Source organism: Tasmannia lanceolata, unplaced genomic scaffold, assembly GCF_043159265.1.
Source record: "Tasmannia lanceolata isolate RefF3 unplaced genomic scaffold, GAP_Taslan_0.1 ptg000020l, whole genome shotgun sequence".
In the NCBI taxonomy this organism is placed as follows: Eukaryota; Viridiplantae; Streptophyta; class Magnoliopsida; order Canellales; family Winteraceae; genus Tasmannia; species Tasmannia lanceolata.
In genome coordinates, this window is record NW_027518697.1 from 8331624 (window position 1) to 8356624 (window position 25001).

General features: G+C 41.1%; 2 protein-coding genes and 2 pseudogenes across 5 annotated transcripts in view; all 4 read right to left on the reverse strand.

Moving 5' to 3' along the window:
- Positions 1 to 22840, reverse strand: part of LOC143855222 (small ribosomal subunit protein uS15-like) — a 109536-nt gene extending 86696 nt beyond the window's left edge. The window contains exon 1 of the mRNA XM_077365452.1: positions 22803 to 22840. The gene's annotated coding sequence lies outside the window, so the exon portion shown is untranslated. The remainder of the gene's footprint in view (positions 1 to 22802) is intronic.
- Positions 1 to 22907, reverse strand: part of LOC143855220 (PR5-like receptor kinase) — a 66457-nt gene extending 43550 nt beyond the window's left edge. Inside the window, exons 1-7 of one of the 4 annotated variants that reach the window (XM_077365449.1) lie at positions 22753 to 22907; positions 22390 to 22518; positions 21760 to 21936; positions 18686 to 18752; positions 16822 to 16920; positions 2048 to 2122; positions 515 to 601 (exon numbers count right to left, since the gene is read on the reverse strand). In XM_077365449.1, the coding sequence (XP_077221564.1) occupies positions 515 to 601; positions 2048 to 2122; positions 16822 to 16873 (214 nt within the window). In that variant the 5' untranslated portion in view covers positions 16874 to 16920; positions 18686 to 18752; positions 21760 to 21936; positions 22390 to 22518; positions 22753 to 22907. Of the gene's footprint in view, positions 1 to 514; positions 602 to 2047; positions 2123 to 4040; positions 4846 to 16821; positions 16943 to 18685; positions 18753 to 21759; positions 21937 to 22389; positions 22668 to 22752 lie in introns of those variants that run through there. The other 3 variants (XM_077365448.1, XM_077365451.1, XM_077365447.1) reach the window with 3 other exon arrangements.
- LOC143854538 (thaumatin-like protein pseudogene) lies at positions 11047 to 11938 on the reverse strand (annotated as a pseudogene).
- Positions 22908 to 23518: 611 nt separating the features above from the next.
- LOC143855221 (protein P21 pseudogene) lies at positions 23519 to 24443 on the reverse strand (annotated as a pseudogene).
- Positions 24444 to 25001: the final 558 nt, after the last annotated feature.

A 25001-nucleotide genomic window follows, 5' to 3' on the forward strand; every position in this document is an offset into this window, starting at 1 on the left:
GGAAGAAAATGATCCATGTAGACGAACCCAACTAGTGTTAGGATTAGACTTAGTCAATTTGAGCCGGGTAGATTCTTTCACCTTCATGAAAATTTTCTAAAGGATTCATTAGCCGACTCCAACTAGTTTGGGACAAAGGCTTCGTTGAGTTGAGTTGAGTATATTGTAAGCATTAATAATCCACGAAATCTTCAAAATCTTTCAGACATTTAAAACAAAAACTGAAATACCCAGAGAAATTCTAACATGACAAACGATCCTTGGTCAGTAACACATTGTGTTAGATTTGTCACAAACGGTACTCCTAATTTTGTCATGTATACAATGATAGGAGAATTTTAATTGTTTTTAATCAAAATCAGCCTTTCACTTAGTGTGAACGGCTAACACTAATAACAAAAGTCAAGAATAATTGATTTCAGGCTCTAAAATTTTGATTGATAATGATACCAATTGAATGCTACCAAAATGTTTGCATAGGTGGGTGTATTGCGGAAATTGTTTGCAACATCACCTGTGCCACCGGAAGATGGAGGATTAAATGGCGTAGGACCAGATGAGGGTCCATCTCCTTCCAAAGGTTTTGGTGGCAGGGTATCACCTACAGTGGCAATTAAAAGTTCAGTAAAAAATTGTAAACAGTTAAGATTATCACATTATGCTAAAAAAAAAAACAATTGTGAGGACAATAATCCTGTAGAAGCACTTTTACATCAACAGAGAAGCTGCTTTCTCGGTAGAACTTAAGGAAAAACATTATTCACCATCATAAATTTAGACATATTCTCTCTCAGGCACAAATTGGGAGATTGCACAGCTATCAACCATTGAATAGGAGTTATTATATTATAAAAGATAGAAAATCTAAAAGTTATAGAAAATCTAAAAGTTGGCACAATAGCAATTAGATACACGTAAGGGAGAAAATATAAAGAACAGAGAAACTAAGAGATTCAACAGCAACCATAGTTAGAAGGGAATTTCCTTTTTTAATCTATAAGAGTTTGGGCCCATGCTGATTTATCAAGGAACCTAGTTAGACATTCTGGAATGATGTTTTATAAGAAAAGCTGAGCATCTCATAACTGAAACATTAACCTAGAAGCTTTCTACTCTTTGGCTTAAAGTTATAGGCATGCTCCCCATTGATGAGAGTTTGAATCCCCCTGGGCTTACCCGATGCGTGTTGTTTACGGGTGATTGCACACATTTGTGGGAGATATGCCGAAGTGTTTAAACTCTTATATTAGAGTCCAGGTGAAATTAAAGTACGTCTATAGTTAAGTTAAAACGTTCTTTCTTAAATTAAGGGAAATTAGCTACCAAACCCAATTAAGCATTTATTCTTATGATTAGCTCTAGTTTAAAGTCAAGACACCTGATAAATAAAAAAAGCTAAGCAACATCTCAAGTGTAACTTGTAAGTCAAATATTTTCCTAATCTTAACATATTAAGAAGTTCTCGTACTCTCAGGCCACTCACTATGTGCTTCTTTCTCCTAAAAATAATTACAAACAAGTAAGAAAACCGCGTGCGATGCATGGGATGCCAAAGAAAAAAGACATTATTGATAAAAAAAAGATACATTAAAAGTGGGAACTACTACTAAACACTAAGTCCTAAACGCCAAGGGAAAATAAGAAATGGTCATATAATTTTGAAAGGGAAAAAAACAAATAGCAACTAGTAGAAAACCCCAAGACAAAAAATTGAAAAAATCATAAAACAATATACCCTACAATTCAACACTCAATTATAATGGCAGTTTCCAACATGATAAAAGAAAGAAGAGAATGATCATTAAAAACCGACCACAATGTTTCCTACAATTATATTTTCTTCCAAAATAAGAAAAACAGAGTATGATTGTTAATTGTAAGCATTGATAATCCACGAAATCTTCACATTCTTTCAAATATTTAAAACAAATACTAAAATCCCCAGATAAATTCTAACATGACAAACGATACTTGGTCAGTAACAAATTGTGTTAGATTTGTTACAAATAGTATTCCTAATTGAATGCTACCAAAATTTTTGCATCACCTGTGCCACCGGAAGATGGAGGTTGAGAAGGCATAGGAGCAGATGAGGGTCCAACTCCTTCTGTCACGGTACCACCTACGGTGATAATTAAAAGTTCAGTAAAAAATGTACACAGACATTATGCCAAAAAAGAAAGAAAGAGAAGACAATAATAATCCTATATAAGCACTTAAATGAGGGTCCATTCCTGCCAGCATGGCCTTAAATAGAAAGCTACATTAATCAAACCTGCTGCTTAGGAAGACACTGAAATGGAAAGCTACATTTGAGGGGCTGATATATGTTTCAGATGCGTCTCATAAATTCACCCCCTTCTAGGATGAATTCACCCCTTATTTTTCAAAATGGACTGTACAGCCAGCGCCATTGGATGATCCAAACCGTCCATTTGATGGGCCACGATTTAAATAGGTTGTGCCCCAAAAATTATTTCAATAGGATGATCCCAACCGTCCGATCTATAGAAGTTTCCATAATGTGAGTCCCCTCTTTAGATCGGAGGGTTAGAATCATCCTATGGAAATGATTTTTTGGGGCACAACCTATTTACGTTGTGACCCTTCAAATGGGCGGTTTGGATCATCCTATGGTGCCGGCTGTACCGTCCATGTTGAAAATTAAGAGAAGGGGGTGAATTTATCACTGCCCTTATTTCTCCCGATCTATATACACAAAGAAAAGCAGGCAGAAAACTAGAAACGTAACGGTGGGACAACCTATGGGGTACGTTCCATTCTTGCAAATGCAAAAAAAAATAAAAATCCTTGTAGGTGGTATTATAAGCGCAATACACCTGAGTCTCTTCACAGAAGGTACAATTCATATGTGCTGTATCCCAATCAACTAGAAATCCTTCCTTGAGCACAGTAATGAAATTCTCAGATTGGGTCCAGTTCCTTGTAAGGTTACTCAAGGAGGCCCTCTGCATCCCAGAAACCACTACACTCTCCTCGCAATAACCACTCCAATCAAACTCAGAAGGAATTTCAGTCTGTAGAGAGACATACGAGAGTCGAGTTCCATTATTCCCTAGACAAGGCAAAGGTTTAGCCGCAGAGAATTCCAAGGAAGTGCAACTGTAGAAAAATGTAAAGTTGTTGTAAAAACTGGTGTAGAACGAAGTCTGTGTGATTTGGAAGGAACTCTTGGACAAGTGTTTGTAGTCACTTGGATGGATACTAGGGTCATGGTCTGATAACTGTAATTGATGTCTTCTACAGAGTAATCTTGGCTGGGGAGATGAAGAACATGCCTTTGATCAATGCAGGAGCGGCCTAGGTTTGGGTAGCCACAGTAGTATTGGTTGGTTCCATTGTTGTGCCAGAAAGGATAGCTTAAGTTTACGCCTCCGCCGCAGATGAAAGGAGTACCGCATTGAAGGTATTCATTTGTGGCAGAGGTGAGGAGGAGGAGGAGGAAGAGGAGAAGGAGGAGGAGGAGTTGGGAATGTTCAGCCATGGAAGAGAGAAAATAATTTCCAGGGAAGGGGAGAAATGTTTACTTGATTCGCTATTGTCTAGTCAATAGACTGATTGACTTGGACCTTGACGTGGTTTACCCGTCAAATACATATATTTTGCAATCACATCATACGAGTACTTTTGAAAAATACGGGACTATAAGGGCTTACACGTAAAAACATCACCCTGTTTTTTAATAACGGTAAAAATGGCTTTGTTTTTTAAGGCCGAAATTGACCCAACACGAGATTTTTAACTTAAAAAATAAAATAAAATCGGGTTCTCTCGGGTCAGGTTGCCTAAGCCCTCAACCCAAGCTCGACCCGGATTGAGAAAACCCAACCCGAACCCGACCGGAACTCAACCCAACCCGACTTTTTCCCTGCTTGAACCCGTCAGGTTCGGGGTGAGCCCGCCCAAGTTGTACCACTCTATTCATTCAGCGACTAAGGATTTCTCAATCCTCTTTTTCATTGATTTTGCTCGGATCTTCAAGCTCTTGAAAGCGGGCAGGCAGAAAACTAGAAACGTACCGCTGGGACAACCTATGGGGTATGTTCCATTCTTGCAAATGCAAAAAAAATGCTTGTAGGTGGTATTATAAGCGCAATACCCCCGAGTCTCTTCACAGAAGATACAACTCATATGTGCTGCATCCCAATCAACCAGAAATCCTTCCTTGAGCACAGTAATGAAATTCTCAGATTCGGTCCAGTTCCTTGTAAGGCTACTCGAGAGAACCCTCTGCATCCCATAAACCACTACACTCTCCTCGCAATAACCACTCCAGTCAAACCCAGAAGGAATATCAGTCTGTAGAGAGACATACGAGATCAGTCGAGTTCCATTATTCCCTAGACAAGCCAAAGGTTTAGCCGCAGAGAAATCCAAGGAAGTGCAATTGTAGAAAAATGTAAAGTTTTTGTAAAAACTAGTGTAGAACGAAGTCTGTGTGATTTGGAAGGAGACATTGTGAACAACTCTTGGACAAGTGCTTGTAGCCACTTGGATGGCTACTAGGGTCATGGTCTGATAACTGTAATTGATGTTTTCTACGGAGTAATCTTGGTTGGGAAGATGAAGAACTGGCCCTTGATCAATGCAGGAGAGGCCTAGGTTTGGGTAGCCACAGTAGTATTGGTTGGTTCCATTGTTGTGCCAGAAAGGATAGCTTATGCTTACGCCTCCGCCGCAGATGAAGGGAGTACCACACTGAAGGTATTCGTTTGTGGCAGAGGTGAGGAGGAAGAGGAGGAAAAAGGGGAGAAGGAGGAGGAGGAGTTGGGAATGTTCAGCCATGGAAGATAGAAAATAATTTCCAGGGAAGGAGGAGAAATGTTTACACTTGGTGGGTGTTTATTTGCTATTGTCTAGTCAATAAACTGATTGACTTGGAGCTTGACGTGGTTTACCCGTCAAATACATGTATTTTACAAAAAGTGCTGTCCACACCACATCATACGAGTACTTTTGAAAATAGAAAAGTACAGAAATGGGCACAAGTTCCGAGGAATTACGTATTTCAGGTACCTTTTAAAACTAGCATCAAGCACAAGTGATTCTTCAAAAATGGGTGGTAAAAATACCCTAATACCCTTTTGACGTCCTTCACCTTCATTTTTCATTACTACTTACACGTTTCACAAAGCTTCTTTTGGTTCGTTTGAATGTGTATTTGAACCGACGTAACCTTGGGTTTGTTTCTATCTTGGCCATCAGAAATAACCAGAGATGAATGGATGCTTTACACGTGTTAAAAAAAAAATTGGAACGCTGGCACCTCTATATACAGCTGGTTTGGTTTGGATTTGAAATTTTCCTATGAACCCAGAGTCCCTTGGATTCGTTTAAATCTTGGTAGTCGCTAATATGCATAGACGGTCGGATTGACACATGGACATCAATATGGAACGGTGGTGTTTTCTAACAATACCGCTATCTCTCTGTATGAGATTCCGTCGGCGTACCCCTGAATTCCGCCAATGTACTTTAGAATCCGACGGTGTACTCGATATGTTTGGAACACATATTTGAACCCAGAAAATCCTGCAGTGAATTTGATATTCTGATGGCGTACTCTAGAATCCGGCAACATACTCGATACATTTGGAACACATGTTTGAACCCAGAAAATCCGGTAGCGTACTCGATATTCCGGCAGCGTACTCTATAATCCGGCGGCGTACTTGATATTATGGCGACGTACTCAAGAATCTGGGAGCGTACTTGATATGTTTAAACGGTGGGTGTTCCTTGAATCCGGCGGCGTACTTAATATTCCGACGGCGTACTCTAAAATCCAGCAGCGTTATTAGCCAAAAGAGACGTGATAAATATAAAATATTAATAACGTCGTTATTCTAAGCCAAAAGAAACGTGAGAAATAATAAAATATTTAATGTCGCCGTTCCATAAGAGATGTATTCAATAACGCTACCGTTATAAGTCAAAAGAGAAGTGAGGACCAAAACAGAAGTGAAAAGATTCTAAGCTAAAAGAGACGTATTCAATAACATTATCGTTCTAAGCCAAATGAAGTGAGAAAAGATTCGAATCCAAAAGAGACGTATTCAATAACGTTATTGTTCTAAGCCAAAAGAAAAGTAAGGACCAAAATAGAAGTGAAAAGATTCTAAGCCAAAAGAAACGTATTCAATAACGTTACCATTCTAAGCCAAAAGAGAAGTGAGAAAAGATAATATTTTATAACGTATTCTAAGCCAAAAGAGACGTATTCAATAACGTTATTGGCCTTACATGCATGCATAGCTAGTTTAGTGGCTTTACATGCATGCTTAGTGACCATGGCTCCCCCAATGACCAATTCAGGCAACTGTAAATTAGTCCGGCCCCCCAAGTGTAAATTCCTGGCTCTGCCTCTGCACGCAGCATAAAAAGAAATAGATCTTTAGTAGGTGCCCAGAACCTCCAACCTACACAGCATCCAGAAGCCAAGTGCCACCTCACAGCCCAAATCAGCCATCGCCCTGGATTTCCTAGCACACTGCCAGCTAATCATGAATTTCGCATGCGACAGTTGAACAACACCTGCATCGCCGATACAAGCAGCATTGCCAACAATGGCAAGGGCGGCCGCACGATCTCAACCGCATGGGATACAAAACTCCCACACATAAAGGGAAAACCCTGACACTATTAAAGCAGAAGAGGTCCATTCGATTCGACTCAGGTTCATTGATTGAACGCATGTACGACACCCAGAACTCTTAGCATTTTCTTGGCACTTAACTCCATTTGTTGTCTCTACTGACTCGAGTGTTAAACAGTTTCCCCAAATCTACGGCTCTAGGCATTCCTAGCCATCTTTTGCCTGCAAATAGCCCAGCCGACCATTCCAATTCCCCCGGTAGGCCCAGGGAGGAACCTTCGACCTGAACTAGCATTTGAGCAACAACACATATTGACACCCACCGTGGGGCCCAACTGATCTAGTCCTCACATAAACAAGGAGTTAAGCACCATGGCTGCAGGGAGAAGCACTCGAAATGTTCAAACTATTGCCGTCATTCCAAACATTCCCTAGGCGCCGCTCTCAGTGACGAGCCCAACACCCCGGCCTGATTAATAGGCTAGCTCTCAACCTATCGATGTACACCCCTCTACCACAGCTGTCTGTTCCTGTTCCCACAAGAGGGGCGTTCAACGTTCTCATTAGATAAGTAGCGGACCTCACCAGCTTGATCCAAGGGCTCGTAGGGCAGCAAGATGGAACTGCCCCTCCAGTGGAGCGCCTCATCCCACCAGTAGCGATGCCATCTATACATCAAGGTGCATGGCAATCCACACGACTAGTGGCTGAAACACCAGTCACCCCTGCCAAGAGGAATACCTATGCATTCTCATCTAGTCTACCGCAACAGGTTCACCCTTAAGATCGAAGCCCTGCACATCCAAAACTCCGCCGAGAAGTTTGGGAAGTGATCAGTGAAATGATGGAAGGGAAAAGCCTAGCGGATGATGGTGATGGTGATGGTGATGAAGAGCACCCCTTCACCTGGGAGACCTTGGAGGAGCAGTACCTGAAAAACTTTATATTGCTGCAGCTCGACTTGTATGATGACACCATTGACCCAATCGAGCATCTCCGATCCTTCAAGACCACCACGCTCTTCCGCAACACTGTAAATTGGGATTGAAGCTCTGACCTCTAGGTATTTTTTGTGTTATTTGCAACAAGCTCCTATTTTGTTCAACACATTTCCGAGTATTTTTATGCCTGCCCGATTCCAAAAATGTTATTATTCAAATGAAATAAAAAAGGTGAAACCCATGCAACACATTCAACCAGTGTTAGTGTTAGGACCTTTCTGTCAGGCCCCCTATTATACAGTGGATCTTCCAGCTAATTGATCAGGACAATTCATCTGGTGAGCCCCATCTTAGATTTAGCAAAATATATGTTGATCAGATGATCCTAACCATCTGACTTTGATAGATCTTAACCACCCATTTAACAGGCCTTGCTTTGATCTCTCGTGACCCAAAAATTCACGCCCGATCATCCAATCCTAGCATCCAATAATAAGCAATTTATAGTTTTTGAATGGACGACAACACATTTGGATGATCAGCATGATTTTTAGGCCCTGGGATATCCAAAGAAAGGCCTATCAAATGCTAAATCAACCAAAGGGGCCCACTAGGTGCAAGAGAGAGAGAGAGAACATGTGTACAACACTTGTGCATTACAACACTTGTGCATACCTTTATGTTGAGAAAATCCGCCTGGCGATCCGATCCGATCGCGCAAAAATTTAAACAGAAAAGAAAAATAACACAAATAAAGCCACAAGATGAACACCAAGATTTTATGTGGTTTGGCCAAGCCTACTCCATGGGCGAGAAACATGATCTTCCACTATGAGAAAAACAATATACAACGATTACAATGGATTAAACCCAAAACCTGCAACCCACCTTTTCCTTGCTTCTCAAACCCAAGACTGTACACCGAGAGAAACAGAGAGAAAACCCCAAGAGAAACCCAAGAGAATACCCCAAAAAGAAAACCCTCTATTCTTTTTCTCCTTCTCTCTCTCTCTCTCTCTCTCTCTCTCTCTCTCTCTCTCTCTATGTCTCTCTCTCTCTCTCCTCCCTTCTCTTTTTCTCTCTCCTCACTCTCTCTAACCCAAGAGGCAGCCGACACACCTCTTGCCAAGAGAGACATCTCTTTTACACATAGATTTTAGCAAAAAACCTAAAGAACCAACTTTCTATTTTGGCCTCTTGCCTTCCCACCCAAGCCACCTACGGTGGGTGGGAAAAAAGGCAACTTCCAACAATCTCCACCTTGGCTTATTTCCCAGCCACGTGAAGATTTTCCGTTGATGTCGCCACCGGTCCGCTTTCGACGCAAACCATCTTTGGCCTTCCGAAGTACTAGCTACACACCCTCGAATCATCCTGGTTCTAACTCGTTCTGATTCGATCAACACGGCCAATGCACATGTGTAGCTACCAACCCGTTGACTCACCTAGTCAACCTTGGAGAGGGATCTCGATCTATCATCCCCAACGCAAGTACTGTCACCTTCTCATCATCGTCTGCAACCTGAAAACATGTCTCTGCACCAACTGCGAAAGAGACCCTACGTGTGCGCACACCATTACCCTGTTTCCATCTAGCCATCGAGATCTTAGGAACACTAGACACCGTGTCTCAAACCAGACGATACAATCCGTCACACTTCTCGCCTTTCATCATAACCATACAACCATGTGTGATTTTCATGGCTCTACCGCAGCTGAAAACCTGCAATCACTGAAATCCAACCAGCCAAGAGATACTAAATTCTTCCGTACCTTTGGGACATACATCACACCACCCAAAGTACGAACCACTCCATCGAACATCTTGATCTTCACCGTCCCAACTCCCGTGACGTCACAAGTAGACTCGTCACCCAAGGACACTACACACGCCCTTGTCTCCTGGAACGTATCAAAATATTCCCTCCTGGAGCATACATGAACATATCACCCTGAATCTAAAATCCACTCATCATGAGGAGAAGTGTGATTACCTGTGAAGACTGTGAGAACGTCTCCAAACTCTTCGCTCTGCTCACCGGTTACCGCCACACAGTATTCATAGCACTATTATCCGCTTGGTCAGCTCCCTTCGGACAATGTCGCTTGATGTGGCCATATTCCTTGCAACGGTAACATTGCATACCCTTTCCGCCGACCCTGGATCTTGACCTGCCTTTTCCTGATCCCCTGTCAGACGACCTTCATCTTTGATTCCCACCATGAACAACCAACCCATGCTCTTCACTTCCACCAATAACAGGTTTCTTCTGCATCTCATTTGATAAGAGCGAAGATGTGACTTCCTCTAACTTTATTGTATCCTTACCATACAACAATGTTGTCACCAGGTTGTCATGCGAATCAGGAAGCGAAGTAAGAAGCAAAAGGGCATTGTCTTCTTCCTTCAACTTTTCATCAACCTTGTGGAGTTGATCCACAAGCCCGTTGAACACTGTAATGTGTTCCAGAATATCCCCGCCTTCCTGCATCTTCAACCCATACAATTGCCGCTTCAGATACAACTGGTTGGCCAAGCTTTTTGACATATAAAGCTTTTCCAACTTCTCCCATAACTCAGGCGCATCTTCTTCTTCTATAACGTTAAACATAACGCTATTTGCCAGACATAGCCGAATCGTGCTGACCGTCTTCGACTCAATGTCTTCCTACTCTTTACCCGTCATCTTCTCCGGCTTTCCATACTTTCCCTTCAACGCCTTAGCCAAGCTCTGTTGCACTAGGATGTCCTTCACCCTCATCTGCCATAGGGTGAAACTCCCATTTCGGTCAAATCTGTCGATGTTGAACTGGGTAGAACTCGATTTTACCGCAATCTCAGATTACTTTGCACTTCTTGGTGTAGCGCTCCACCTCGAACAAAAATCTTTCTTAGACAATCTTTCTATTTCAAAAATCACTCTAACCACGATCCAACCACAACACCCACGATCACTCCGCCCGGCCTTAACGATCGCTCCACCTAAGCTCTGATACCATTTGTTGAGAAAATCCGCCAGGCAATCCGATCCGATCATGCACAAATTTAAACGGAAAAGAAAAATAACATAAATAAAGCCACAAGATGAACACTAAGATTTTACGTGGTTCGGCCAAGCCTACTCCACGGGCGAGAAAAACGATCTTCCACTATGAGGAAAACAATATACAAGGATTACAATGGATTAAACCCAAAACCCAAAACTCAAAAGCTGCAACCCTTTCCTTGCTTCTCAAACCCAAGACCGTACACCGAGAGAAAACTCAAATAGAAAACCCTCTATTCTTCTCTCTCTCTCCTCTTCTCTTTTTCTCTCTCCTCACTCTCTCTACCCCAAGAGGCAGCCGACACACCTCTTGGCAGGAGAGACCTCTCTTTCACACATAGGTTTTAGCAAAAAACCTAAAGAACCAACTTTCTATTTTGGCCTCTTGCCTTCCCACCCAAGCCACCTACGGTGGGTGGGAAATAAGGCAACTTTCCAACACTTTATTTCACTTTAATTTCCTCTTGGAGGATTCAAAGAATTCAAATACATTATTTCAGATAGAAATCAAACAATACAAGAAGATCGATGATTCCATGGCTTTATTAAGCAGTACCATAGAAAATAAAAGGAGGAGAGGAGAAGCTTCATGGGCAGAAGACAACCCTATAGTTACCACCAATGGGGCAAGTGAAGGTGCTAGTCAGATCATCCTTAGGGTAACTGTAAGCATCTGGGCACCTATCCTTGAAGAACCTAGACAAATTTGTGGGCTCACAGCGCCCCGAATTGCAACAGTATCCGTCGGTCTTGTAAACGGTACACGGGTTGTTGCACCCGCCGGGGGCCCTGAGCTCAGGCGGACATTGCCCGATGATGTCGGCCGAGCATACTACACCCCTAGTGCAACCGCTGGTTATCGGACTAAAGTTCAAAGGGACATTGAAACCATCAACCAGGGAAATGTCAAAGATGTCGAGATTGGAAAATTGATTCAAAGCGAACTCGGCGAGAGTATTGGGGGGTTGGCCGTAGCCCGTGCAATGGAGGACGCCACCACAATCGCCGGTTTGGCACCTACCACGGCCATCTTTGTCAAAGTTGCACCTGGTGCGGCCCCAGATTCGAGACCCCGTGCCGGAGCTCACATTAATGACCCATGAATAACCTGAGGTGAGCTGTTGGCCGCCGCCTGGGATCGCAGCGGCCCAAACTGTGTAGGGGCATTGATTTATTATCTCAAAGGTGGCCGCATGGATGAAGGTGAAGAAGAGAATGGGTAGAAGGGAGAGGAGGAGGGTGAGCGTTCCTGAGGACATGTTGGGAATTAAGGAGAAGATGGGATTTTTTTTTTTGGCTGTAATTGTGGGGTGTGGTGCGTGTTTGATGATTTGGGTAGAAGGGGGGCTTAATAGTAAGAGGGTGGTGGTGACGTGTGGTTTCGGTATGTGGAAAATTAAAAAAGGTCTTTAGACTTGACTTTGGTAGGGGCCACATGATGTATTAGACTTAAGACGGGAAGAAAAAGTGGAGAGGTAGGGGTGTCAATAAATTATGATGGGTCTCTTTTGATTGGTTGAGTCCAGGATGGGATTTGACTTATAGAATCAACCTAGAATTGAGAAATTTTATAGAGATTCAGGGGTTCAAACTAGGGCTGCAACTCGAGCCGGATTTTACCCGACCCGCATCGACCCGAAAAAAACTTGGGTCGGGTTCAAGTTTCATGGGTTTCGGGTCGAGCCGGGTTGAGCATTCAAAAGCCCGCATGAATCTCGGGTCGAGCCGGGTTTGAAGGGGCCCGACCCGACCCGAGTTACATAAGTTATAGTATGTACATTTTTTTCTATTGTTAGTTACAAGTTAAAAGTGAACCCACGCACCCACTGTTATTGTATGTGAGTGTAATTTCTGCTTCTATGAGTTGAGTTGATTCAAGCGTTTGATTCAGCATTGTTTGATTGTAATTACAACATTGTTTGATTACGGCATTGTTTGATTCAAGTGTAATGTGGGTGTAATTACATCATTGTTTGATTCAAGTGTAATGTGAGTGTAATTACATCATTGTTTGATTCAAGTGTAATGTGAGTGTAATTTCTACTTCTATGAGTTGAGTTGCCTTGCCAAACAAGAATTTTCCTTAAAAAATTGCGTCAACGTGAAAAAACCCGACCCGACCCGAGATTTATCATGGGTAGGGCTGGGTTTGGGAATCGTGGGTTTTCCGAAAAAAAACCCGACCCGACCCGACTCGAGATATTTCTCGGGTAGGGTTGGGTTCTCCAAAACCCGACCCGCCCGACCCGAGTTACAGCACTAGTTCAAACCAAACTATCAAAATTAATAATGTAGGGTTATGCTAGGGACCATTGCAGCGGGTGGGGTGTTGCATGAGAGAGCAGCCCACATACGCTCACTTTGCAACAGATTGTCTTATTCAATTAGGCCACATTTGGATACCTCATGTTTTTTGGATTTGGATTTGAGTTTTGGATACAAAATACATCAATCATGCTCATTCTCATGTTGTACGAGAGAGGGAGGGAGCAGGGGCAGAGTTACATGTAGCATAAGGGGGGCAGCTGCCCCTGCTGAGTTAGGGTCAGACTCCTTAATAGGCACAACTCAATTGGGCAAGCCTTATGTATAAATCCTGGCTCCGCCACTGGAGGGAGTGACTCAGGGCTAGGTGAAGGATTGCTTTGATACCAATTTTGACTAAGCCGACACCATAAATGGTTGCTAATGACAGCTAGCTACTCATTGGCAATTCCACAAACATTTCTTTTTTTTTGAAAGATGACGAACACATCAGCACTCCAATTTTTATGATTCTGATACTATCTTGATTACGTTTTACTCCCTTGTTTTGTTGGACAAACGGTCCATTGGTACATGGACAACTGTGTGGACCGATGGACTTACCAGCCTTGATCTGATTCGGACCAGGCATACTATATTGAATGATTCCATCATTCACGATAAATAAAAAGAAAAAATAAGGCCATTCCATTTCGACAAAAGTATTGTAAATATGCAATTACAAATAATCCGGCCAAAGTAATAGGAATTAGACCCAAGACGATTCCAAATAGAAAAACTTCAATCATTTACCTTGTACTCTTAAACAGAAGATTGTTAAAGAGAACAATCTTTGTTTTGATAGTCGATGCTATGAAAGATACATTAGGGACCAGAGGTCCCGACTTGCATTACATAGAATCAATAAAGGCTGGCTAGGTATACACTCATAGGCCATTAACAACTTAAAGAACAAAGGTTATGAACTTGAATACTTGTCCAGGCCATCACATTTGCATTCCAAACCCCAAAAGTCCTAACCATCTACAAGGATCCTTAAACTCCTCCCCACAGCCCTTTATCAACACAGACTTATCAGCATCCTTCTACCCAAATGCCACAAATCTCATATCTTCCTCCATATATCTTTTGAATTGTGCATCCCCCCAACACCACAACTTATCTATTCCGCGCACTTCTCCAAATCATCCAATATATGTTGGATTAAAAATCCGGCACCTCAGGGAGATCACTTGAACTAGCTTGATTTTCCATTCCAGAAGGAGATGATAACTAACCAGGGCAAAACACAATCTCACCCAAAAGATCAAGAGGGTGCAGGGATTACTTCAGCTTCACCCTTTGCTACGGTTACAAGGCTAGAAATATATGACCTTACAGCTTCCCTCACCTCAATAACTGAGGCAATAGATCCTTGACATGATAAAATAGATAAGGTCCACCACAAAACTCCAGAGAAAACCTGAGATGGACCGACCATACAGGGACCAACTCAAACCATACAAAGATAACTTCGATTAAAGAGACACACTTCCAAGGAAGGCCCTAAACATGTGGCTGAAGAGCAAGGCCTACCAGGAGAACATAAATGATGATGACCCGCATTAGCTGCCAATTAGGATTTGCGCATAGGGGGGCTGTGCTTCAGGCTCAACCAATCCGTTGAAAGCGTCACCAAGCCTGCCAAAACCCAAACAGGACTCAAAACCCGCATTGGGAAAGGCACCAGGAAAGGCATATTTGAAATTTAAAAACAAGCGGGGCATCAAGGGGACAGTGGGCCCCAGCACAGATCATCGACGGGGACAGGACCCGAACGGATATCAGGTGGTCGCTGGACAAAGGGGGCGGATAACCCAAAATCTGAAGGATCAACGACTTCAATCTCAATTCTATAAACATGATTCAAAACTTGGATTCTGGCAAAAGAGCCTGAGAGAATCCTTCGAGGGGCTAAAATGTTTGCCGATACAAAACTCATGCAATGCTGATGTTTCCCCTCCATTTTGGTTTCTAAAACCCTTCCAAAAAGACTCCCTATAGCCTCCACGGTTGATATGGCCCAAACATGTAAGGAAATACCATGGAATTTAACCCAAAGAGCTTCCTCATCTTGAACATATTCCTTATTCCACGAAACAAGCGAATTTAATTGTATTTCCAAAATTTCAGGGCCGCTGGGTAAAGTTAAGATCCCTAGTCAACCTCTAGAGGACATTTGGTTTTGGGCGCAGAAAACCTGGAATATCCCATCCCTCCATTACCCATGTATATTGTCTAAAGACGAAATCCTCTTCATGTTTGAATCTGAGGCATAGGCCTCTAAGGCCATGGATTTCATTCGAATGTCCACTTCCCTTCCCGAAATGCATACCATCGGAGATCCTTCCACCTGGAGAGAGATGGATCCAGTGTCAGGCCATGGATCACTCTCGACCAGAGGCGAGCCAAGAGGACGTGGAACCCATTTGGAATAGGGCTTAATCCTGCCGCACCAACGACGGTTATCTCGCCATTCAAAGTTGAGGTACCGGCTGGGGGAACAGACCCAACCCCCATACCCTATCTTACGATCTCTTTTGAGAGCCTCCCCCTTTCCCCCATCAACCACTTCTTCGAACCCCATGAGTTCATGTTTTTATTTTGTCTATCTCGAATTTTTGGGTCTCCCCATGAGTTCTTGTTTGCCTTATTCATCCACATTGTTGCTGCATGGCATTGAATTCCGTGTGTGTCTTCTTCTTCAATAGCGCTGGGCTGAGAATCAATTTGTGATCACCGGAGACAGTGGCGCTTTGTTGGAATCAATGAAAGATCGTCGGACTTGGATTAGAGCCATCCAGATCTGGGCGAAGACGATCGGATCCAGTTGAGATTGGCTCAAATTAGCGTAGAAACAGTCGGATCTGGATGGAGTAAGTCAGCTCTAGGAAAGGATTTCTAGATCTAGGTGGAGAAGAAAACTCAGATCTAGGGTTTTTAGATCTAGATGAGAAGGGAAAATAACCAGATTTAGGGTTCGAATAGAGGATTTATATCTAAAAAGATATTAGGGCAAGGTTGAGGTGGTGATGATGAGGAAGGAGGTGGTAACGGAAGGGCGAGGTCGGAACTCCGGTGGTTTCGCCGGAGAAGATGACCGGCAAACTCCTCTCTCGTTCTCTTCTTCTCTTTCTCTCCTACATCTGTTTTCATTCAGTTGTTTTTTCTTAGCCTTGAGTTGACATCTCAACTCTCAAACAAAAGCCATTGCTGTTTCATTTTCCTCAACTTTTAACTCGCAATTCCACAAACAGTTGAGAGGCGGAAGTTCAACCTAATGTACTTTCAAGTCAATGATGGATGCAACTTCAGGAAATTTTCCAAGGAAGACAAAATTAATTCCAACACACGTCTCAGCTAACAGTTTATAGGCTTTTGGATGGTTCTCAATTTACTTCAAATTTAAACCCCTTTCAATTTACACCACTTGCTAGACCATCATTTCGAATTAATGTTTCCATAGTCGATTGAATGTGAAATACCAGCCTCACAAACATTAAAACAAGCATAAAGATACCAGCAAATAACAAGAAGATGGGGAATGACTTTACTACTAAATTGGCTCACAATCTATGTGATAACAGCACACTCCTTCAATAGTCGGTCTGAATGTAAACTTCTTGAATGTGTGTACATTAACAACAAATGAGGCTTCCACAATGAATAATATTGGAGGATCAAATTAGCAGCCATTCAAGAAGTAGCTTAAGCACAATCACAATCATGGAGCCTTCACATCTACGCATGCCATAACTTCTGATTTTCAGGAACTATAGTTAATCCAATAGAGGAAAGCTACTTAGAACAATCTTAGTAACACTCTGTATGAGCAGAAGTACCTAGGGCCTACTGTGATTTAGGGATGAAACGGGGTAAATGGGATAAAGGGAGTAGGGAATAAGAGAATTACCTTCGGGTGCGCAAATCTTGGCCAAAACGCACACCCTAATTAATTCTGGCATTCGGCACAGATCATCAAGGAGTAAATATCTGCTCTTTCTTCGTCAGCCTTGAGAGAAAATATGATAAGGCTTTGCAAGGGGATGCAAAACAATATTAGAATCAATAAAAAACTTGCTTTAAACAAGGGAACTAGATGGAGAATAAGAGAAAACTTCCTGCAAAAGCTTTCGATCTCATTTCTTCAAAATGAAAATTAACAAGAATATCTCTTAGGAAGAAACCCTAAGTTTCAACAATGTCATCAAAAGCTGATTACAAATAAGAAATTAGACTTTATATATAGCCCATTACAACATGAAAATACCTAATTACATTCACCTTGAGAAAATGATCAAAATAGATAAGAACGGCTTAAAATGGCTAAACTAACACTAAGTAATGAAATAAAATGGAGAATTCATTACTAATGAGTTTTCTAGGCCAATGTGATTTTTCCAAGGGGATGCTCCGACGTCTTGCTGTTGCTGAAGCAAGGTTAAGGAGCAGTGAGGGTGAAGGTAATTGCCACAAATATGGATTTCCAAATAATGTCTAGCAGAAAAGATTTGAAAATCAGATTATTATTTTTTCCACTGTTGTAGCTGATTTGGAAATCGAAGGATCCGATCCAGTTCCAAATCTCAACTGCAAATGTGAGAAATCCAAATCTAAATCTTGTGGATATCCAAATGTGGCCTTAATTCATCTGAGGTGACTCTCATCCAACAGCTAGCCCACCTATGCAATGGTCCCTAGCAAATCCTATAATAATAATTGACAATAATTGTACAATTTTATTTTATTGTTAAGTACAGCTTTACTTAATGGGGATATGCTTGGCTATTTACCGGGAAGCAATTTTGCGCCTAACTTTTGCATGAGATAACAGCCACCTCAGATGAATTAAATGAATAATTAAGACAAAATCTGCTGAGAAGTGTGGCTGTGTGGCTGTCTCTCTTGGCTCTCCATGAAATTTCTTAGTAAATTCCTTGATTAATACTTGTAAGACACTCTGTGGGCCAAAAAAAGAGCAAATGATACATAAAAGAATTCATTAGAGCAGTTAAAAAGAAAAAAGAAAAAAAAAAGTGATATGATTCCATATTCATTGACCATGCCCCCATGCAATGATTTGGATCAAATATGAACATCCCAAATACCTATGAAGAATTCTGAATCTGAGGAACTAAGTCCTCAAGAAATTCAGAACTCTGATTTTGAAGCAAAAACCTATACTTACTCTATAGCTCTATATGCCCCTCCTGAGAGGTTTCTTCTAAAACTTTTAAGGGATCCTCCTGAGAGTATTTTGAAATGTTGGGTTAAAATGAGGATCGGGAAAAGCGCAATGGGATAGAAACAGCGAGTAACACTGATTCAAGGTATAGAAAGGAATCAACCGGTCTTCTATAATCGAATGAATTTCAGCAAAATATCAAAGGAAAAACATCGAAACTGAGCCGTTGTCAGCAAAATATCCCTCCAACATCTGTCACAATCTGAGACAAACAGGGCCTTAGTTGTTTGATCTTGGTTGACAGCTTTGGAGACTCAACTAAGGTGGTTGACTCAAAGTTGGTCTTGTTTGGACCACAAAAGGTTATTATTTGGGTGATGGAACACAGGGAAGAAGTAGAAAGAGAAAAAACTACGGGAAACTATTTTCCTATATTTTTGGATGGTACACAAAGATTAGTGGGTTTTTTTTTTTCGTGGATTACATAAATCGTCATTTTTTGAGGGATCTATATGTGTATTATTGAGCATCCAAAACCTACGAATTCTTCTTTTTCATTTTCCTATTACTATTTTTCATAGACGAATCTTACCTCGTCCAGCATATATGAAAGGTAAGCCACGGGTATCATAAGTCCAACTTCACGATCAGTGGAATGCCTAAAATGAGAACTTCAAGAGTTAAATTAATGGAAAATAAAATAAAATAAAAGTTATAGAATTCAATGTCGCAATATTTTGCTCCAATCATGCATATTTAAGGGCAGTATGCACCTGACTTAACAAAGAATTCTGAAACCAAAAAGTTCATAGAAAATTTTGGATGCTTCATTTTACCTATGATGATAAACCGAATGGCAAAACAAAATGACTACAACATTTTCAACGCATAAGAATGTCATGATGAAAAGTACCAGGCAGAACTTGGTAATGGGTTGAAGCATCAACGAAAGAAAATTTCTATTAAACAACCTTATAATCCAAAAGACTGTGCTGAAGGCACAAAGTTTTGTCAATGACAAATCTCGCAAAATACAGTTTTTTGATAATGTAAGCACTAAGCAGTCCAGCCTGAAACAAAGAAAAAATAGATGTCATCCAATTATACGACCATACCTTGTGAAAAAGAGACAGAAATTATATATATATATATATATATATATATATATATATATATATATACACACACACACACACACACAAGTAAAAAACCCCGTGCGATGCACAGACCGACAAAGAACTGTACGGACCACATCATAGGTTGATCCAAACTGTCCATGTGATGGAACACAACAAAAATAGGTTGTGCCCGTAAAATCATTTCCATAGGCTGATCCCAGTCCTCCAATCTATAGAGGTTTCCATAATATGTTGTGCCTCTTAAGGTGCCCCGAATTGGTCAATATTTTGAAAGGCGTCCTGAATCCGTAGTATTATGTAATATGTTCACAAAAATCCGTAGTATTATGTAACATATGTATCCAATCTGTAATTTTGCAAAGGCATAACGGAGGGGGGTAGGATTGAAATTATGTGGCTTTAATGGGTGCATTTGTTAAAAAAAGTCAAAAAAAGTGATGTGTAATTCTCATAGAATTTTGGGAGAAATTCAAATAATTCTATCATTTTCTCTTCTGCTATATATATATATATATATATATATATATATATATATATATATATATATAGAGAGAGAGAGAAAGAGAAGATGGGAGAGCTCCGCTTAAGATGGTTTGGACATATCCAACGTAGGCCTTTGGATGCTCCGGTGAGAAGAGGTGACTCGTGCCAAATTGAGGGAGTAAAAAGAGGAAGGGGTAGACTGAAAATAACATGGGTAGAAACAGCGAGGAAAGACTTGATAGCTAGGAACATAACCTTGGATAGGATAGAATGGAAGAAAATGATCCACGTAGAAGAACCCAACTAGAACCAGGATTAGAGGCGGGTAGATCCCTTTTACCTTCTTCATGAATTTTTTTTTCTAAAGGATTCATTTAGCCGATCCCAACTAGCTTGGGACAAAGGCTTTGTTGAGAGAGAGAGTAAAGTATGTGCAGCTGCACAGATAAGCTATCTGTGCATGGGTATATAAAACACACGTGGCCCCACATTTTTTGGGTGATCCAAAGCATTCATTTGGAAGGCGCTTCCATGGATAGGGTGTGTACCAAAAATCAGCCCTATAGGATCATCCTAACCCTGCCATTTGTGGAGGGAAAAAATGGGCAGAAACAGTGTCTGTCCATTTTATATGGTGTAATCCCATATAGTCCCATATTTTTCAAAAGGTATTGTATGGACCACACTATAGGATGATCCAAACCGTCCTTGTGATGGAACATAACGTAAGTAGGTTGTTCCTCAAAAATCATTTCAATAGGATGATCCTTAGGCCTCCGATCTATAGAGGTTTCCATAATATGCAATTCCTCTATAGATTAGAGGGATCATCCTATTGAAATGATTTTTGGGGCACAACCAACTTACGTTATGGCCCATCACATGGACGGTGTGGATCATCCTATAGTGTGGTCCGTACAGTTTGACTGATCCAACCCATTCATTTTATAGGTTATGATTAGGGTTAGGGTTATAGGTTATGGTTAGGGTTATGATTTGTGAAGGTTTAGAATGAATGGCTAGAAAATTGTCTTCTATAGATTGAATGGTTAGGATTATGGTATGGAGATGGTTTGCTAGGAACACCCTATCTATGTGAGGTCCTATATAATGAATGGGTTGGATGAGTCAAACAACATGGAGATGGTGTATTTATAGAGCTCTAGCCCAGGCTGAGCTAGAGCTCAAAAACCCTTTTCTCATATATATATATATGAGAAAACTATTCCTGCACAAGTGTGCAGGTTACGTGCACACGAGAAAATTATTCCTACACAATTGGAACTAGAGCTTTCTTTTTGAAAAAATTATGTAGGGCATACATGAGGTTTTTTATTTTGTTTATTAAATTGATGTAGTATAGACTATGGAAGGATATTCATATATTCCAACGAGAACTTTCTTTTTGAAAAAAATATGTATGACATACATGAGATTTTTATATTTTGTGTATTAAATGTATGTAGCGTGTACTATGGAATGATATTCTTGTAAAAATATATGAAATTATATATATATATATATATATATATATATATGTGTGTGTGTGTGTGTGTGTGTGTGTGTAGAGAGAGAGAGAGAGAGAGAGAGAGAGAGAGATAGTTTGTGTGTGTCTGTGTGTGAGTCCGAATTAGAGCTCCAAACTGACCCGCGACCCCGAATAGTGAACCAACATAGCATAACCTCATCGTACCACGTTCCCGTTCCCGTTCCCGTACGATGTGCCGGAACGAACCGCATTCCAGGTAACATTGTCCAAAACACATTATCCAACATGAAAAGATTACACAAGCAGTCAAAAGTCAAAACATTATCCACAAATACGTAAAAAAATAACAAACACTAAATTTTAACCCTCAGAAGCAAGAAATCAAGAAAAATTACAGCGAGAGCAATCATAAAGAGCGCCAACTATTAATGACACAATCACACTGCATTAGAAACCCAAGAAACTTTCACTGGAGAAAACGAAAAAGGTAAAAGGTTTTTCTATATTTCAGTTAAGAACAATGAAGAACTTTAAAAAAGCGTTCAGAGAACTCACTACTTCCAGACTGGTGGAAGCTTCTTAGTTCTCTTGTAGTAGCGAGCCAAGTGGTGGATCCTGCTCTCAACAAGAATCAAGCAGAACTTCAAATCCTGTTCCTCTCCAAATGTTTCTGAATTGCCACCGCCTTCTTGATCAGATGGTATAAATCCTCAGGAATCTTAGGAGCAAGCGCTAAAAATAAAGAAAAAATGTGAAAACAACCAATTACTCCAAAGTCCAAAAGCTTAAGCTGTTAGAGTTGGTGCTATTTAATATCAAGGAGTTGTTGGGTTTCGAACATTCGTGTAATTTAATCATTTACACTTCAACACTCCCCCTCACATCTGACCCTCTTTTCTTTTTTTGGGGGTTGGCCATAGAGGTGGATTTTTAATATGAAGGAGTTGTTGGGTTTTGAACCTTGGTGCTATTTAATCATTTATACTTCAACACTCCTCCTTTGCCCCTCTTTTCTTTTTCTTTTTTTTCTGGGTTCACAGGAGTTGTTGGGTTTTGTACATTAGCGCTATTTAATCATTTAAACTTCAACAGAAAATAAAATTATTTTCCTCATACACAAAATTCAAAGGTAGCATTTGAGAAGAGAGAAATCAAATGAGAGGAAGAGATGTTGATCATAATTACCATATGGCTTCAAAATGCGCAAGATCTTGCTCCCAGTGACACTCTTGACCTGAGCAATAACGTGAGAATCAAGGAGAATGACACTTATCTGAGACCCTTCTTTGCAAACTTGCAGATGTTCTCCTCGACCTAAAAAAAATGGCATAAAATTGAGTGAAAATTAGGGTTTGAAGAGAATACAAACAGAGAGTGTAGGTAAGGAGATCTTGAGAGGAGATCCTGAGCCAACTAGGAGGACTTCCTCTTGTCGTGAAAGAGCCGATGATGAAATTCCCTTTCTGTATGTAAGGTAAATTAAGAGTAGGAAAAGATTTACGACAGTATAGAAAGGAGAAAGGTGAGAGAGGAGGGGAAAAATTTTACCCGCTACTGAGCATTCGCCCCATTGTGGTTTTTGGGTTCTTCTTCTCTCTACTTTCTCTCCTCTTCGCTCTCTTTGACTCTTTCTCAAACACAGAAACCCTTCTTAACCTTGCTTCTGAAAAACAGTTTTATAGGGTTGAAACTTGAAAGGGCAGTATGTAGGTGAACAGCATAATCTTAAGATAAGCTTATCCAAGTAGGATATCCAATCCCAATAACTGAGCCAAGGATTTCTATCCTCGTTATGAATCGCCCAGATGTTGGTAAGTTGTTCCTATGATTATATTACCCTTCCCTATGATTATAAGCATGGTTTTAAATTTCGGATTTCCGTGGAGACCGACACCGAAATCAACCAAAACCAAAACGTTCATTTATTTCAGCCGAAATTTGAAATTTTGGCCGAAATTTCGGTTTTGCTGAAATTTGACCCAAAAAATCTGTTTTTTAATATTAATTTAATATTTCACCTAAATTTCGGTAATTTCGGCCGAATATTAAATTTGGGTTTTGTACCAAATTTCGACCGAAATTTTGAAATTTGAGGATCCGAAACCTGTGCCGAAACCGAAATTTTAAACCTTGATTATAAGTCTAATACCATGTTTGTTTTGGATTTTGAGTCATTGGATATCCAAAGCAAAGCCTGTCAAATGTTAGATCAAGCAAATGGGACCCACCAGGTGCAAGTTTTTTGGCCATTCGATATTCAAAGCAAAGGCTGTCAAATGTTAGATAGGGGCCCACTAAGTGGGAGAGTGAGAGAGAGAGTAAAACATGTGTACATCAACACATGTGCACACCTTTATTTCACTTTTATTTAATATCTCTTAGAAACCTTGGGAGGATTCAAATACATTAATTTAGACAGAAACAATACGAGATGTTTCCATACATGGTTTTATTAAGTACTACAATAGAAAAGAAAAATTAAAGACAAGAGAAGCTTCATGGGCAGAAGACAACCCTATAGTTGGCACCTGTAGGGCAAGTGAAGGTGCTAGTCTGATCATCCTTAGGGTAACTATAAGCATCTGGGCACCTATCCTTGAAGAACTTAGAGAAATCTGTGGGACCACAGCTCCCCGAATTGCAACAGTAATTATCGGTCTTGAAAACGGTACATGGGTTGTTGCACCCACCGGTGGCCTTGAGCTCAGCCGGGCATTGCCCGTTAATGTCGGCCGAGCATCTTATACCCTTAGTGCAACCACCGGATATCGGGCTAAAGTCCATAGGGACATTGAAACCATCCACGAGGGAGATGTCAAAGAAATCGAGATTGCTAAATTGGTTCAAAGCGTACTCGGCAAGAGTATTGGGGGGTTGGCCATAGGCCGTGCATTGGAGTAGCCCACCACAATCGCCGGTTTGGCAACTACCACGGCCATTTCCGTCAAAGTTGCAACCGGTTCGGGGCCAGATTCGACCCCCGGTCGTGCCAGGGTTCGCACTGATCGTCCATGATTGGCCGGAGTTGAGTTGTTGGCCACCGCCTGGGACCGCACCGGCCCAAACCGTGTATGAGCATTGGTTTATTATCTCAAAGGTGGCTGCATGGATGAAGGTGAACAAAAGGGGGAGGAGAAGGGAGAGGAGGAGGGTTCTTGAGGACATGTTGAGAATTAAGGAAAAGATGGGTTTTTACTCTTTGCTCTAATGGAGAGGGGTGTGTGTGTGTGTTTTTTATGATATGGGGAGGGGGGGTTTTTATAGGTGGGGGGTGGCTGTGGCGTGTGGTTTTTGTATGTGGAAAATGGAAATGGGTTGTAGACTTGACTTTGGTAGGGCCCGCATGATGTTTTATACCCGACGATAGAAGGGAAGCAGAGGATGAAAGTTAGAAGTGTCTACATAAATTACTTTGGGCCTATACTGGGCCTTCATTAGTCACGCCCTTGATGGGCTTTGAGAAACAAGCTAGAGTTGAGAAATTTTAAAGAGCTTGAGGGGTTCAAACTATAGTAATAATAATAATAATAATAATAATAATAATAAGAGTAAATAAGCTTATATGAGCTATAGCTCAAAAACACATCTGGCCCCACATTTTTTGGGGGATCCAAAGCATTCATTTGGAATGTCCTTCCACGGATAGGTTATGTACCAAAAATTAGCTTTGTATGATCATCCTAACCCAATCATAGGTAGAGGGGAAAATGGACAGACAATGTGTGTCCATGTTTCTTCCCCTTTTTTCCCTCCACAAATGGCAGGATTATGATGATCTTAGAGGGATGATTTTTGGT